We start from the raw sequence: 16,985 nt of genomic DNA on the forward strand, positions 1-16,985 counted from the left end.
AAGCTTACTACCCAAAACTTTCCGTACAAATAACCCACATTCAAGCTTTGCATCGAATTTTAGGCTTAACCAAAAAGAATCTGATTTTTATCACGAAGTCTTAGATTTTTCCTTTAATCTGCATCCATCAAACTTGCTCTAAGAACAAAAACAAGACTCTGTATAGCACATGGGTTGGCACGAACATGACTATTTGGTTGCACGGTTTAAGAGCCTTTCGGCGCTTTGCGCTTTATGTCTGGTGCAAAATGGGTTAACTGCCTCTTCCCAAGGCATTCGGTTTCAGTAATTACATGATCATGTTTGCCTAGAGGTCATAAGCAATGCGAAATGCACACTGCATGCGTTTATTGTTTTTTTGTTTTTTTCATTTAACAGAAAATTGGTAGGTGTAAATGATGTGATAAGACAGGGCTAATGTTGATCTAAGGGGAATGAGAAAATATCGCCATGATCACCCCTGACAATTATTTATTTTCTGCAGGCAAGCTAACAGAACCTTTAATCACTTATTGTTCTAGTTATCACTTTTTTCTTTTGCATAAGATTTAAGTTGATTAGCATATTTTACAATAACATTTTTGTTCTATTTCCTAATCTTCATAACTTTTTTTTTTTTTTAATTGTGGAGTACGCTGATTTTGGTAGCATAGTAGATATTTTATCAAAGCTGGAACAAAATATTATCTTGCCCAAACTCCGGACAAATATTGTTATAACCCCATTACACATTTAAACACCATCGGGAGTACAGAATGGGCAATTGCCAACCCTTCCCCATAACTATGTGATCTACCCCCCCCCCCCCCTCTTCCACCATCTCCTTCCCATAATCCCATGGATGGATCTGCACCACTCCCCCCCCCCCCCGTGTTTAACGTTCACATTTTTAAAAGGATCAAGAACTAGGCCTCCTATGATCGATGTTATATTTTTCAGTTTGTATATGTTTATTTCAATAGTAAAGGCGGGTCTTATGTAAAGCGCGTTCGTGGTTTGGTGGATGATTTCCTTTCTAAGCATGCCAGCCAAGCTTTTTTGCAGTTTCTTCATATTTGATAAGTTTTTAAATCAGCACCGACTTTCCTCTTTCCTTGTCTCTCCTTTGCTCCCACTTTTTGTTAATCTCTTTCTTTCTCTCTCTCTCTCTCTCTCTCTCTCTTCTATGTCTCTCATTCTTTCATCTCTTTCTTTTCTTTGTTATCCCCTCTTTTTTAATTATCTATCTATCTCCCTCTCTATATATCTTTCTCTCTCTCTCTCTCTTTCTTTCTTTCTTTCTCTCTCTCTCTCTCTCTCTCTTTCTATTATTCTCAATATTTCCCAACCCCCCTATGCCCCTTCATGAAACTGCTATTTACCCCTGCCTATTTTCATACTGCATTTCGGACCCGCCTACATGTTTATCTCCTTCCGATAGGTACGACAAATACTCTCGAAGGACAGAACCTAAACAGCGTCTGATTCCTAATCATTCACAATATCAAAGAATTTTACTCCACGGGAAAACTCTGATTGCGATTTAATGTAGCGCCTCCTCCCAATTCATTACAGGTGATGAGATAAATTGCGAAGGTTGTGCTCTGGAAATACGACTATAGAAAACATCCTCTTCGGCGGAAAAGAAATCAATGGCGGATGTCTGAGAAGATTTTTCCAACAAGTTGTATACCCTTTTCTCGACCAAGCAGTCGAAGATCCTACGAATTGTTTTGTTCAAAAATGCCAACAAAATAGGGCAGTCCTTTTCTTCCTTCGCAACACACCTACCTCTAAACTCTAGAGTGTGAAAGGCAGTTTAAATGTGTCTCAACGACTTTACCTTTGAATATTAGTATAGTTGGCACTTGGATGGAGTAGATGGAACCACTTTTGATATTCAACAGATATAGAGGTGGCGAGCAGTGAACTTGTGTGGACATCTCTCTCGCCCCCCCCCCCCTCACCACTACTCCGCCCTCCTCCCGCCTGTGTCTCCTCTCCTCTTTCTGCCTCTCTCTCTCTCTCTCTCTCTCTGTTACTCACTTTATGATCCCGATTTCTCTTTCTCTCTCTCTGTCTTTCACTCCCTCCTCTCCAACCTAGTTGTTTATTCACGTTACTCAAATCGTCAAATCACTGACGAAGTAGTCCTCTCAGTTTACAAATTGGATGATTTTTGGAAAATATTTACTCAGCAAAGTGTCACGACCGATGCAATGTCACTGTCCTAGGAAATACTGTGAAGGTCATAATTTTTTTCGTCGATTGATTTCATTTACCGGTATCCCGGCTCAAGGGGGGGGGGAGGGCCTTTGGCAATTAAAGAGTTTATATTCATTTTGTTATATCATTAATCGCATTCTCATTAAACTTTCCTGTAGTTGTTTTTGTACTTGTATGATGTCGCAGTTGCTACTCTTACGCAGTTTCATGATCTGTCTTAAATAAATGAACTTTAAACTTTGACCTCTCCCGTTCAGATACTACGTTGTGCTGCATCCACTCCAGGCCAGGTCCTTTGTGACGATGGGGAGGGCTAAAAGGGTCATAACAGCTCTCTGGTTAGCTTCGTGTATTTTTTCAAGTCCCGCCATATTTAGTAAGGTAAGCATGTTGTTTTTCCTTTGATATCTACTATTTCACTCCCCTCCCCACACACATAAACACAAACACACACATAAACACACTCTTTTGCGATTATCATTTTTATTCTTGAGAAAAATACAAAATTAATAAACAACATTGTTATTGTCCGGACTCAGCATTCTAGTGTTGTAGCTACCGGACGCCTTTGGGGCACCCCAGTAGAATGGCAACAGAGGGGGGCATAAAATAGTGAAAGAAGATCGGAGAAAGGAGGGTAAGATAGAAAGCGTTGAAAAAAGACGATGTTTGCGCTCTTCGCTCTACAACTTCAGCCACATTGTAGATCTAAATTATTTGCATTTTCATTCACGGATCCCCCCCCCCCTCCCCAGCAAGAGTGCCCCTGAATGGCTGGACCACGGTACGCCATTGTAATCTTCATATAAGTCCGTGGGGCACATTTTTATATCTGGGAAGCGGTATCATTTTTGTTTTGGTAGTAGTTTTATTATTTTGTCGATTGATTTCATACGTGTTAAACGGTTGTATACACTTAGTGCATTCGTTATTAACCAAACTGTAACTGAAATGTAATACTTTTTTATCAAGTACTATTGCAATAGTGTAAAATAAAGCAATGATTTGGCAATCACATGGGCAGTGAAAATGAATGTCCATTGCATTGTCATATTTTTGACCCAATGCTAAAAAGACTTCCTAGAAATTTCTTTTTTTTTGTTGATAGCCTACATTCGTACGAATGGTACTTGAGGGAAAAGTCGAATCAGTATTCTTTGAAGAGCTGAATTACAACGGGCACTACACGTAAGGGAGTGATAATGGCCGGATGAGTAATGACCCATCGTATACTGTAAATTGACCACCGGCTTTTAAGGAGTAATTGATGGTTATAGGTACATTAACAATATGAAAGATGAAAGAAAGTGATACAAAGCGACAATTAAATCAAAACTTTGAGTGGTCTTATCGTCGAAATAATATGTAAGATTTTTGTTATATTTTTTGCTAGAAAACAAATTTACACATATTAGCACAGGACACGTTGACGAGAAGAGAGATACAAAATAATTAAGATAATCGTTAGTATAGTTCTAAACGTCACAACTTTTGATTGAAGAGCGCTCCTCACTAAATCCAAGTGTCGGGTGAATTTTCGCCTTGTGGGAACACAGAATCACTAACGTTCGTTATTAAGCGATGTGAACCTCTAATTTATACACTAGGGGATGTTTCATCAAAGTCCCAAGATTCGAATGTGAAAGGTTTGATGAAATACCCCCTTGGTATTCTCTAACATGGAACAATCCACGACCTTCAGATCTTTTTATTTACAAAAAGAACAATCATGAGGAAAGTGTTTGCATTCACCAGTGCCTTATCCTGTAAATTGTTGTGGTTTGTATGTTGCTGGGGAAGTTAGGCCAAAGCAAAATAGAGTGAAAGTCGAGTGGGAGTGAGAGGGGGAAGAAAGAATGGAGGAATGGAGAGATCCTAGAGAGGGGGAGGAAAAGAGATGGAATAGAGAGAAGAAGAAGAAGAAGTAGAAAGTTGGTGTATGGAAAGCCAAAAAGGATGACACGGAGAGGGGGCGAAAGAGAGGGTGAGAGAGGGAAAGGTAAGAGGATGAGAGATGGTGTGTTTGCGTGGGTGTGTGTGTGTGTGTGTGTGTGTGCGCGCGCGTGTGTGCGTGCGTGCGTGTGTGTGTGTGTGTGTGTGAGAGACATGAAGAGAAAGAGAGAGAGAGAGAGAGAGTACGAGGGCAAAATCCAAAGCCCCAAAATGAAAGAAATGTTTTTTCCCCAAGCCTCTTCTATTTCAGCTGTATCCTGGAGGGGTATAGGTCTACCTTCGCTCCAATTTAGGAATATTTCAGTCATAATTATGCATCTAGAGAGCGAAACAGGGCAAATGAACTATAAATGCTTTTGATGTCTTCACAATCAATACCAGATCGAGGCAACCGCTTTCATTTTACGTCAGGCTCCTTTTTGAAGTAAATAAAAAGGGAAAACGAAACTCCTTCTTCACACTTTTGAACACAAAATACGCATATATTTTCTACCGCTGTCGTGAAAATTATGCAGTGCTAAGTGCTGGTTTCCCTGTAGCAAGTACATGTTTTTTAGGACATCGATATTTTCACTTCCGCAGTTTGTTTTGATCTCTATCGAATTCCGTTTCGCGATCGATTTATTTATACGTACTTCTCTTTAAGAGTTGTCACCTTCTGAAACTTTTTCTGAAAAAAGACCGGTTTCTGTCTCTCTTAGTTTTTGATGTCTTCTTTCTCTCTTGTTTTCAGTTATTATCATTTCGACCCTCTTTCGATATCCTAAAATTACTTTCGTTTGCTATAAACTTTGACATGACAAATCTTCCGTTTCCTACCTTTCACTCGATGGTGTGTTTGTTATCTCGGACCCTCCCTCTAAATATCCCTCAACATCTCTTGCTCTCTTTGTCTCTTTTTTCTTTTTTTCCTTCTTGCAGTCTCCCCCTTCCCGAATACATTCCCCTTTTCTCGCATTTTTCCTTGTTCACCTCTACTACACCTCTTCATTTCTATCTCTCTCTCTCTCTCTTACTTTCTTTCTTGTGGACATCCCCACACACCTTCACATTGTTTAATGATACTCACACTATTTCTCTCGTCATCCCTCTTTGTCTCTGACTCTTTTCGTTTCCTCTCTTGGTCTCTCTTCTCAACCCTTCCTATCTCTTTTTCACTAACTCCCTCTCTCGACCCCTCAACCTCTTCTAACTTTCTTTTATGACTTCCCTTTTTCCCCCTTCCATTTCTCTTTCATTATAGAAACACACACACACACACACACAGAAAAATTACACACACAAAGACCCCCACCCTCACACCCAAACGCACCCTCGCATACACACATTCGTCGTGTACGATATTGAATCCTCCTCTGGTAATATGATTACAAATATTGCCCGGTACGTTTCAACCTTCTGGACCACCAAAAAAAGTACGTGTCACAGAAAGAAGAAAAAATTGTGTTCGATTGCCGGCTGATGGAAATTGAATTGCTCTTGGGTAATTCAAGAAATAACTCGGCCCGTTATATAACACCGCTGCGGAATGCATTGAAAAAGGCATGTCCAGTAATGTGATTTAATTTGGTTGATTGATGGAACGTTAAACGTGTCGCTTCCGACGTAATTCAATGAGACCTTTAAGGTGCTTCCAGGGATGTCGACAGGTCAAATAAGGTCATACCAGAAATGACCTTAGTGTACTTTTTTGGGGTGTCGGTTTAAAAATATGTAATGTGATTTATTTCAGAAGCAGAAACAGAAATAGAGCCCAACAATGAAGCTTATTTCTGAATCATAATCGAGTATAGCATTTCCTTCTTGTTTGAGATGTTTTACCCCGGGTATATCTTAATTAAAATGCAGTTGGTTATATAAATGAAGAAACGCTTTTCGTTGCCAGATTTTACCACTTTTCGAGATGGCATTATGTTTGTACATGTAATACTAATAGGATATCTAATTCCCATATTTCAAATGTTTAACCGTCCAAGCTCTCATACTTTTGATATATATTACATGTATTCTGGGGGATACTCTCACCATTTACCGGCATTGGTCTCTCAAGGGACGTACAAATCATGGTCACAAATCTACAAAATTTACATTCTTTGATAGTTCATTATTATAAGGAAAAAATGTTAACTAAAGTTTTTGTGAAACACTCCCCATGTCTACCTTTTCAGGAATGCAACTTTTCACAGACTTATAGTTTACGTTTATCTCGAAATGCCATTCAATAAAATAAAAGTTTCAAATTATTTCTATGTTATCTTAAATATTTAGATATGACGAATCATACAAGTGCTTGCAATTCTATAACTAACTAGCTGATTTTAGTTATTTATCATTTAAAGGATTCAATTTGCTACTTCGATTTTCGTTTTCTTTTCTTTTCACAGTGCGATTTTTCTTAATTTGCTATTCTCGTTAATACTTCTGCCCTGAAAAATGAGAGAGAGAGAGTCAGTCTTGCCCTTTCAATGTTATAAACAATTAAGTAGCTTTGATCACAAATTTGCCCCCATCCTGAATTTATTACGTAATCTGTGTACCTACCACGCCCTTTTGTCTGGTATTTGTTTGCAGAAAGTAACCGCCCACTACTGGGAGGAAGAGCTCGAACCTTATTCGTATACGTGTAACAACGCCTGGCCTAGCGAGGCCATGTCCATCATATACTCGGTATACCTGTTCCTTCTTCTGTTCTTCGTTCCTCTGTTGATTGTCTCCTACGCCTACATGAGGATAGCGTGCCATCTAAACAGTACAAGGGAGCGTTCATCAGGGGAGTCTAATGGTTCACCGTTTAACAGACCGGGTAAGGACAGTCGTACCCCAGTCATATACCAACGGTAAAAATACACCAAACTGACAGATTCTCGACCATTCGGAGTACTACAATTTTTGTCAGGTCGGTTGTCGGTCTGGTGCTGGTTTCGTCGGTGTGACTAGCTAAGATATTAGAAAAGGATATTTACCCCATAGTATGATCAATCGACGGCCCACGGCCTCGTGAATATTCGATTTCCTAGTCCTCCATTCCCACTCATACTTCGGACAGTTGTCAGGAGGTGCATGAGACCGAAGCCTTTGGTTATTTGAATCTTATTAATAGTTTTCCAAAGGTTCTTCAAATCAAATTCCTAGATATGCACATGAACCTTCTCACGAATCCTCGTTTATGTAAACCTTTGGTCATTTATGAATCTGTAATGCCGTTTAAGATGTTTTTGCTGATGAAAATATCATTGCATTGAACCTTATAACTGTATTATGGATATCAACATTATCTCACAAGTCGTAATCCTCTGTAATTTCATTACACCTCATGCAGTTCTGTCGAGATACCGGGTATGGTACCGGAATACATCAGGGTGGTCTAGTGGTTCGTCATTCGTCCGCAGAGCCGAAGCTGCAAGTCAGGCCAACGGGGTTACCATTGATGACGATACAACCGAAGCGGACGCCTTGCGTTCGGAGCCGAGCAGGGTGGAAAACCTGAATGATTCGCCAGCCCCCAGAAGGCATCGTGGGACCAGTGAGGGTGACAAGATACAGGTTAGTCAATAGTGAAATATTTGAAAAGAATGAAGGATCCTGCGTCTCTAAGTAAAGGGTACCATGGGACCAGCTTCGACGATAAGATACAAGTTTTTTTGCACGCCTTGTTCTATTGGAAAATATTTCCTCAACCTCTTTTAAACGGCCAGCGAAGGTGAGAACATACGGGTTTGAGGTTCTATAATATTATTGTCGGCCTAGGACTACAATGTTTAGTGTACAGTGGAATAGGGGTACATCAAGGGGAAATGTATGGTTCGAAAGGAACCAGTGAAGGTGACGGATAGTATACAGCTGAGTGGATATTAGGCTTTCGTGGTAAACAACGTGACCTAACAATGCAACCACGACAGCATAATACAAGTAAGTAGTTAAGGGTATATGTGTTTAGGCCTATATGTATAGACTAGGCACCATCGTAGCAACATTTGTGAAGGTTCTTATAGGACGAGAAAGCTCTAACTTCAGATACAGGTATACAGATGCACTTTAAAGAAAGTGCACATTACGAGGGATCGTTAACTGAAGAGGAAAGATTGCTATCACCCAAGGTCCTATTTAAAGATGACGTGCGAGCAGTGGCATCGCTTGAGTCCATTTTAGGGGGGCACTACATTATATGAGAAAATGGTAAAGAATGGCTTGAATATAAACTTTCCACTTTACAAAAATCAATTGAGAGAGAAAGAGAGAGAAAGATGAAAATGCGTTGGATAGGATTGGCCCAAACCCTATTTTTTAGAGTTACAATATCAATTTTGTTGAATAATACTTGATAAAATATACATGTTATATGAAAGAAATAAATTGATACGTTATTGCTACGATGTGTCCTTCACCAAAATCTGCCTTCAATCCAAGTATTGTTGTTTATCTCTTATGTCCTGTTGCCATGAAACACATAGTCTGTGAATATTTTTGAAAATATTCATAGGCTATGCACTTTTGTATTAAAGTACTCATTAATGATGATTAAGTAGTGATGGCTGTCATTGTCTAATGTTTTGCCCTTCTCAATTGAAGATAGGTATAATCTTAACGAATTGGATTTTTGTGATAAAAAACATTGTTTTTGCAGAGGGTCATAACAATGTTGGCCATAGTGGTGGCGCTCTTCATCCTGAGTTGGGGTCCGCTCCTGACGTACACCTTGATCTACCGTTTCATTGACGACATGCCCTACAACACCCACGCCGTTCTGAGTCTCTTCCTCCACCTCCTAGCCGCCTGCAACAGCTGTGTCAACCCCATCATCTATGCGTTCCTGTCCAAGAACTTTCGGCAGAGTTTCAAACAGGTAATTAGGGAATGCTGCTGCTGTTGCGAAAGCTTGCACCAAAGGCGGCTGGCCTACCAGCCCTCTTTCAGATGGACCAGTTCAACGCGCGCCTCGTATTCCTATGCGGCACCGGAGAGCTGCATGCGAAACAGTCCGCAGAGGTCGACAGTCTCCCAGAAGACGGACGTTTGAAACCGGTGGAGAGGCCTATCACATTTATGGAGAAGATATGCCAACCTATGGCTAGCACTGGGTTGCAATGACGTTGTGCCGTCTCTCCGATTACGATCCGAGTCATATGGTCACTCAAAATTATGACCAAAGGATGAAACAGTATATTGAAGACCCTCCATCATCCAGATCACTGTGGATAGCTTTTGTTCATACGGTCATTCAATTATTCCTTCACACCTTATTTTTTGAGATATTGTCTTTCAAAAAACAAAATTCAAAATCGAAGAAAAAATGTCTAGCCTGATCTTTAAGAATTTCTTTGCATGAATGAAATCAATTTATCTCAGTTCATCACATTTTTTTACCGTAAAACAAGCAAGATCGGTATCTTTTCTTGTTTTTACTTATTGCAACAACCACTGCCATGGTTTGAAAACTTGAAAATACTTCATAGAAACGAAAATTGATGTTTAAAGATCAAATACCGCTTTTTTGTTTAATTCCAATTATTTTATAAAAATACAAAGTACGTGTTGAAAGACAAGTATGTTACATTTTGGGGGATTGTCTCCCAAACGAACATCTCTAATACGATATGATTTGAAGTAAATGACCGTTAGGAATAAGACTGTACGTCAAGTATCCACATAAGCCAAGTAACGATCAATAATGCTGGGTAACAATGATAACCCGACAACAGTCAGGTTTATAGAAGATCAGTGTATATCCTCCATTAAAACAAGATAAATTTCCCGAAATTGATTGAACCTGAATCTTAAGTCACGCTTCGCGGTTTTCCCATTCCACATTTGGTTGAAAATGTATTCTCTTTTTATTATGCCCATCCTACGAAGGAAGTACTCCATTTCCGCGTATTCCGCAATATAATCCGTTACAAAAAAAAATACGGTTCACATGTTTTGGTTTAAGGTCTGTTCTTTAACATGATTTGTTTTTGTAAAGAAATATAAGTGAAACCAGACTGGTTACTCGGTTACACCGTCGGAGCACACAGCAAGCAGCGTTGCTCAAACTAAGGCATGTTCGCTGATGCTATATACTTGTCTCGTGATAAGAGGACATCCATTGTCCTCTAAAACCGGCTATTTAAATCCTTGACTGGGCAAACTATACGGTGTATAAAGGATTTCATTTTTAAACATTCGATAGGAGGAGTGACTAATTCGAGAGTATATTCAGTGATCGGACTGAGTTTGGATGCTGGATAATGGCTTCGGGAATACTCGGAGCTCTGTATATATATCAAATCGTTCAGTCGGGATTGTATTATCAAGATACGGAATCCCGCAAGAACTAAGTGCCATGCAAAAGTACTTGCTTTCTGTTTCAAGTAGTATATATAATGTTTATGTTCTTGTTTTGGTGGTACGGTAAAGTAATGTATGGTTATATCCCAGGTGTCGTTTATATGGTGGTGTACCATCGGGGTTGCAACTGTTATAATATATATTTCATACTGTTATATTCAATATTTCAAATACTTAAAAATTGGTCTGCCTTCTTAAAAAATTATTTTCATCATCCATCATTTTCTAACCCCCACCCCCCTCCCAATCTTTCTCTCTCTCTCTCTCTCTCTCTCTCTCTCTTTCTCTACCTATCTTTCCCTGTCTTTATCTCTCCTTTTCCCTCCTTCTCCCTCCCTCTCCCGCTCTTATCTCCCTCTGTCTTACTCTCTCCCTTTCTCTCTTCAAGTGTCTAAGGGTCCATGTGTTTTGGGGAATATAATGTGTCTAATGTCGATTCCATTCGTATTTTTTGGTTCGTGGGGCGTAGTAACTATGATTTGTTATTCTTCCAATGTAAGACTGGATTGTATATGCGGTTCCTCTATCACCTCACCCTCTCTGTAATCTATCCATCTTTCTATGATCTTTCTTTCTCTTTTACTTTCATTTTCCCTTTTTTTTCCTTCCAATTATTGGGATTTTATAGTGCAGTTTACAGATGAAAACTCCATAATCTTTCTAAATGTAACAATTGTTTTGTTAATATTCTTAACGATAAAAATAATTTAAAAATAATAGATCTAGATAATAGTATACATTTTCAGAGTTTATTGAATAATAATCTGCCAATATGTGTTTTGCGTGACTGCTAAAGCATGTGTGCCCATGCCTTGAGCCATAATGCATGGCCGTCCAGATGATTTTTTATGTTGGGGGCCGGGGTAAAATGCAATAAATTATTGAACATTTATTGCATTTTCTTTGTTTTTTAATTTTATTTATGGAAACTGCCCCCTACCCTAGCCCCGCTGCGTACAGTTATGGTTTAGTGACAAAGCAATGGCCTCGTAACTGTGAGGCCCCAGGATCAAAACCGTGTCGATGTGCTATATTAGTGCCCTTTTGTGGGGCATTAGTCCTCATTACTGTCATTTATGACTTAAGGGCGTAGGTCCCCTAGTTGATAAGCATATTAGCAAACACATGCTTTAGCAGTCACGCAAAACACACATTGGCCAATTATTATGCAATAAAATCTGAGAATGTATACTATTATCTAGATCTATTATTTTTAAATTATTTTAAAAATAATTCCATAAATTGGGGTTAAACAAAAATATTCCAACTATATGAGCGACAGTGTATTGGATTACATTATGAAAATGGTCTATTGCAGAACAACGAATTTTCCCGTTGCATCAGGAATACGCGTGTCACAGTGCGTGTACACTCTTTGTTCAGCTTGGCTTGTTAATGGTGGACATTCCCTCAATAACACTCTCTCCCTGACTAGATCAACCTGGCTGGATCTTTCTTTTAATTTCGGTTTTCTCTTCTGGGGGATAAAGAATCAATCGTACTGTAATAACATATTAACATATACTCATACTACGTCGAAAAATGGTGAAGTTGGTGAGTTGTTCCTTGGTGTACAAAGGTATTTTAGTAGTTTCATGTCGTAGATGGTTATGACAACCGGGTTTTGCTTTAGATCCAAAACGTACCTGTGAATTAAATGAAAGATTGAACCAAAAAAATTATAGTTGGTCGGGCAGCGGGAAAATTGGAGGACTCTACGTATAGTTAGTAATATATGTCTTTTTAAGTTACTAGACCATTTAACATAACGTTACATGTTGTAACGTGCATACTTGTAATTCATAGAGGATTTGTTTAATGTTGTGGAATTCTGATGTAAAAAAATTGACATACATGTACGTGTGGAATACAATCGATGCAATATTCAAGCTTTAGTCCCTTGTTATTTGTATCTTTGCCTTCAATACCAAAACGTTACTGTAAAAGAGTTGAATGCACAGGAATATTTTAATATCGGGGAATATCAATCGCTAAAATAAACACATAGCTTATTGGCTTGGAATACACTTTGCGCCTAATCCCATATTTAAAAAAAAAAATCATCAATGTTTATTTTGTAATGTTTATCTCTGTTACCATAGCTCTACCATCATACACAAAATATATATTCATAAAATTCATGAAAATGTACCACTTCATTGTATGCTGATAATTATGTCCTTAGAATTTACTAGAACTGGCTTTACGGACTTATCTCAGTCAGGGAATTCTCCCCCTAATCCATTCCAAATAACTTACGATCAAAAAAGAATGAAATGATGAACAATTATATTTGAATGGGCATTCCACGCAATCTCCTTACCTACTTTTAGGGGGGGGGGGGTCTCTAACTTGCATTTTGACTCCGATTTCATTTCAATTTCAATTTCCAATCATGGCTTTATCTATCAATTTATTTTTATTTTCCATTCTGTGCTTATTCCTTAGACTGGTGTCAATGTATTGAATCTCTTGACAAAGATTTGAGCGTATGTATATCAACAGGTACTTGATAATGCGAATGATGGAACAGGGCTTTTAAAAGTACATATAAATGTCTTTTTCGTTATTCTATTTTATTTATTATCTATTTATTTATTTATTTTATATTAAGTGTCATAAGACTTGGTGTTTTTACGGGAAATTATCATTTGTGTATTGATATGGAAATATAATCGGATCGTTTGTTTTATTTTCTTGAAGTGTTTTCAGTCATTCACAGGACAAGACAGATTTATGAAATGTCTAACTTACATTGGTGAAGGCTTTTTCTTTTACTAAAAGGATATATTTAATGAATCTGACAATTTGTAAAAATCAGGGGCTTCTCCTGAAAATATGATTGTCCTCAAATTCGAAGGAATGAGAGATTAATCTATGTGTGTGAGTGTGGATGTAGGTGTGTCATGTCTGTCTGTCGCTCTCTCTTTTTCCCTCCTTCTCTCTTTTTTTCCTCTCTATTTTTGTCTCTCTTTTCTATCTCTCTCTGCTTAACTTTTTCCTTCCACTTTAAATGGGCAAATGTACTTGGTTTGTTCACTAACATGCGTTCTTCAAAAGTGGATTTTAACATTTGATTGTATCATTCAGTGTTTTCATGTTGACATACCTCATTGTTCCATTTCATGACGTGTATTTAATCAAATATGAATGTTGCGCTAAAGTTTCATACATGCAGACTCTGCCTGGAAAGAATACAGTGCTTCACAAAGTGTGAATGAATATCTCTCTCTCTCTCTCTCTCTCTCTCTCTCAATTGTGTGAACCAAATTTTTACTCTGGTAACAGAAAAATGTCTCACTATGCTCATAGAAAAATATCGGTGCTTCCACATAAAGGAAAAGTAACACTTTCAACGTGTGTATTAAAGACTACTGCGTGTGCAGAATGTTTACACTGTATAACACAGTGTACAAAGTGTTCACACTTTATGACACAGTGTACAGAGTGTTCACACTGTATGACGCAATGTGTATAGGGTGTAGGATAGTGCAAAACAGAAAATCACATTATATGGCATTATAATGTTACTGTTACCATATAGGGGGTTTGGAACTCTTTCATACTGCGGGCACTGTGAGCAAATTGTGCCTCATCTGTGGTAACACTGGCAGTACGACGTGACACAGTGTGACGCATTTTAGTTCACAGATGCAGGCATAATCACATTGTGTAAATGTTAAACTAGGATCACGGAATATTATAAAACAGTTTATTAGTATTAATAATGTAGACATTCAGCATTCTGCATATTCGGGCAGTTCTCACACTTCTTGGCACTGTATTCTTTCCAGTAGAAGTAACTAACTAGATGACGTACCGTAATATCATCATTGTAATCACCATGGTTCTGCGCCATTTTGTATCATTCCCATAATGCAACAGACGATCACATGTCACACCCGCAAACGCCGGCGTTCCAAACGTAGGAGACTGGGCATGCGCATTAGAGGGGTTAACGAAAGAGCATTTGAACTAAATGAAAATAAAGGTACGTTTTAGATAAGCATGCAACTCAAACAAGAGATTCTGTTGAATAACCGACATAACACACTCCCTGCTTTCAACCTTCTTTAATCATCTTTAGGGGAGTTATCATAAGGGAAAGGTGTAACTTACCTTTTTCCAGCCAATCGGGCGAGTCCAAAAGTGATGAGGTATAGGGGAAGTGCGAGAGTTTGACTTATTAACATGTCTTTTGATATGAAATAAGTAGAGATGATTATAGTTTGAATTGGATTGAAATTATATTTAGACCTGTTTCACTGACGCTCTTTAAGACACAATTTCTGAGCAAAGATCTAGTGAAGAAATATCAAATAACTGCCCACATGCGAATTCAAGCTGATCGGTCTCTCTCTGGTTTTTGCTCCCATCCAATTGTATTACACATGTCATTTCTGTTCAACAGAGTTTCTTAAAACTGGTTTAGTTTAGAGTGAATGGAAAGTTGACATCAGAACCAAAAGGCACTGTCCTCTGTAATCCAAATTTTCGTGACACTTCTTTTCTTTGTCTATGGTATATCGCTATGTTTGTGATTAGAGTGTGTTTTGCGAGACTGCCCAAAGTCAACATTTTAAAACTCTAAATGTGAAAGGAAATTGCCTATGTTCTGATGACAATTCAAATAGTAATTAAAACCAGGCCTATTGCACCGAGAGTAACGATCATTTGCATCACTGGCAGCCGATATTGAGGGAACAAACGACCCGTGCCCCTTTCCCCTGTCAAAACTTATATGAAAAATACTAAAAATGCCCCTTTTCAATTCTATACAAGATTTCATCTTGTGATTTCGATTATTTTTTAATTCTTTTGAGTAATTTATATCACCAAAGTGGCATTAACTTATTCATTTTTGTTTGCATTCACGGTGTTTTTCTTCATAACCGCTCCCGCCCCCTGGTCCCGCCCCTGATTTCCTAATCATTAGCTAGTCTTTAAAATCAAGGGTTCATTTACGACGCCAATGACGCAACTCTCTGTGTAACGGGGGCCCTGGTGCATGATTTGGGGCATTTTGGCACGTTACAATAGTGGTGGTGGTTATTTTACCTGACTGCTAAGAAAGCATAACTGCTTGCTAGTAAGCAACCAGAGGAACGACGGCTTTAGGTCCTCTCCTAGGGACAATAGCGGAGTCTGCATGGCTTTAGCGGTTTCACACCTAACTTTTCGGAAGACAGTATGCAACATCACTAGCTTAGATGATTCGATGATATGCAGTAATAAACATAATCTACTACAAATTATGGTTTTCACATATTTTCACTACTTCACTCCATACTAATATATTCTATCAAGCCTGGACCAATATCGACTTTACACTATATATCGTCAAACGTAGTCCTTATTTGCTGTTGTTCGAGCAATCGTGATAGGGGTCACAACTGCATCACGTGTCGTAGCAATTAAACAAAACTATTTTTATCGCTCTAGATTCTTTGTCGGCAAGACCATTGCCAGATTGCTCCAGAAATATCACATTATATAACTATAATCTATCGGTATTATTCCCAAAAAAAGTGACCTGCTTTCTGACACGCGCCTGTGATGCCATTTAATTGTGACAATAGCGACGAAATGTTATTGTCGGTGATCGTGAAAAGTCGATATTTTTCGTGTTTGAGTTAGATTCAGTGGAGTATCAAACTGGAGAAGTTTTATTTACACTCAAAGTTACACAATTTTCTATCCATTACGGAATCATGGTACTGCGGCTATAAATAATCCATTAGCTTAGTCCTTGAAGTTTATACGTATCATTGGGTTTAAATAAATCCTACCACTAGACACAAAAAAGCGAAACTCAGTTATACATGTATGTCGCATGAGTAAATTGGTGAAAAAAAAGTAACAATGGAAATTAGCTTGACGATAAGTTTGCACGCGGTATGCAAGGACACCAAAACTAACACCATAATGTGTGGTAGAGGGAGAGGCATGATGCATGCATTTCATGGTATGGTGGTTTGTAAATGGCGAAGTTTGCCCGAGGTGTTGACTGCCCATGCAGTATTTCGATGTTTTACTGCACGATTCATTATTGGAGTGTTCACTAACATATTGGTAACTTATTCTGCCATGGTGAGTATCACACTCTATGCCCGTGGCATATGATGCGTCATTTCCCTGACTTAGGATGGCGTCTATCGGCGTAGCCGGGGGTATGCATGGGGCAAGGGGACCTTGACCCCCTGTTCATCGACTCAAAAAAGGGGAAAAGGGCTCATCCACGGAACTTAGGAAACCCTACCCATACTCAGATGTTTCGAGGTGACTTTGTGCGTCAACAATGTGTCACCCCCCCCCTTTCCCCAGTCTGCCCCCCCCCTTTTTTATCAAGTCTGGCTTTGCCAATGGCAGGGTTAGTGACGTGTGCATTCGTTGGCTCTTCATAATGAGAGTGGCATCGTTCAAAAAAGTGATCCCCCCCCCCCCATGCAAATAATGGGTTGAATGATTGGCTGCACTAACATAAGTACACATTAGGGTAA

General features: G+C 38.8%; 1 protein-coding gene across 2 annotated transcripts in view; it reads left to right on the top strand.

Annotated features, from left to right (window-relative positions):
• Positions 1-2,467: 2,467 nt before the first annotated feature.
• The window catches only part of LOC115921056 (neuropeptide Y receptor type 6-like), a 16,281-nt gene continuing 1,763 nt past the window's right edge, over positions 2,468-16,985 (top strand). Inside the window, exons 1-6 of one of the 2 annotated variants that reach the window (XM_030978098.1) lie at positions 2,468-2,586; positions 6,730-6,961; positions 7,478-7,701; positions 8,783-9,001; positions 12,934-12,990; positions 14,371-14,446. In XM_030978098.1, the coding sequence (XP_030833958.1) occupies positions 2,509-2,586; positions 6,730-6,961; positions 7,478-7,701; positions 8,783-9,001; positions 12,934-12,972 (792 nt within the window). In that variant the 5' untranslated portion in view covers positions 2,468-2,508 and the 3' untranslated portion in view covers positions 12,973-12,990; positions 14,371-14,446. Of the gene's footprint in view, positions 2,587-6,729; positions 6,962-7,477; positions 7,702-8,782; positions 9,002-12,933; positions 12,991-14,370; positions 14,477-16,985 lie in introns of those variants that run through there. The other variant, XM_030978091.1, reaches the window with a different exon arrangement.

Source organism: Strongylocentrotus purpuratus, unplaced genomic scaffold (genome assembly GCF_000002235.5).
Source record: "Strongylocentrotus purpuratus isolate Spur 01 unplaced genomic scaffold, Spur_5.0 spur5_contig_811, whole genome shotgun sequence".
Taxonomy (NCBI): domain Eukaryota; kingdom Metazoa; phylum Echinodermata; class Echinoidea; order Camarodonta; family Strongylocentrotidae; genus Strongylocentrotus; species Strongylocentrotus purpuratus.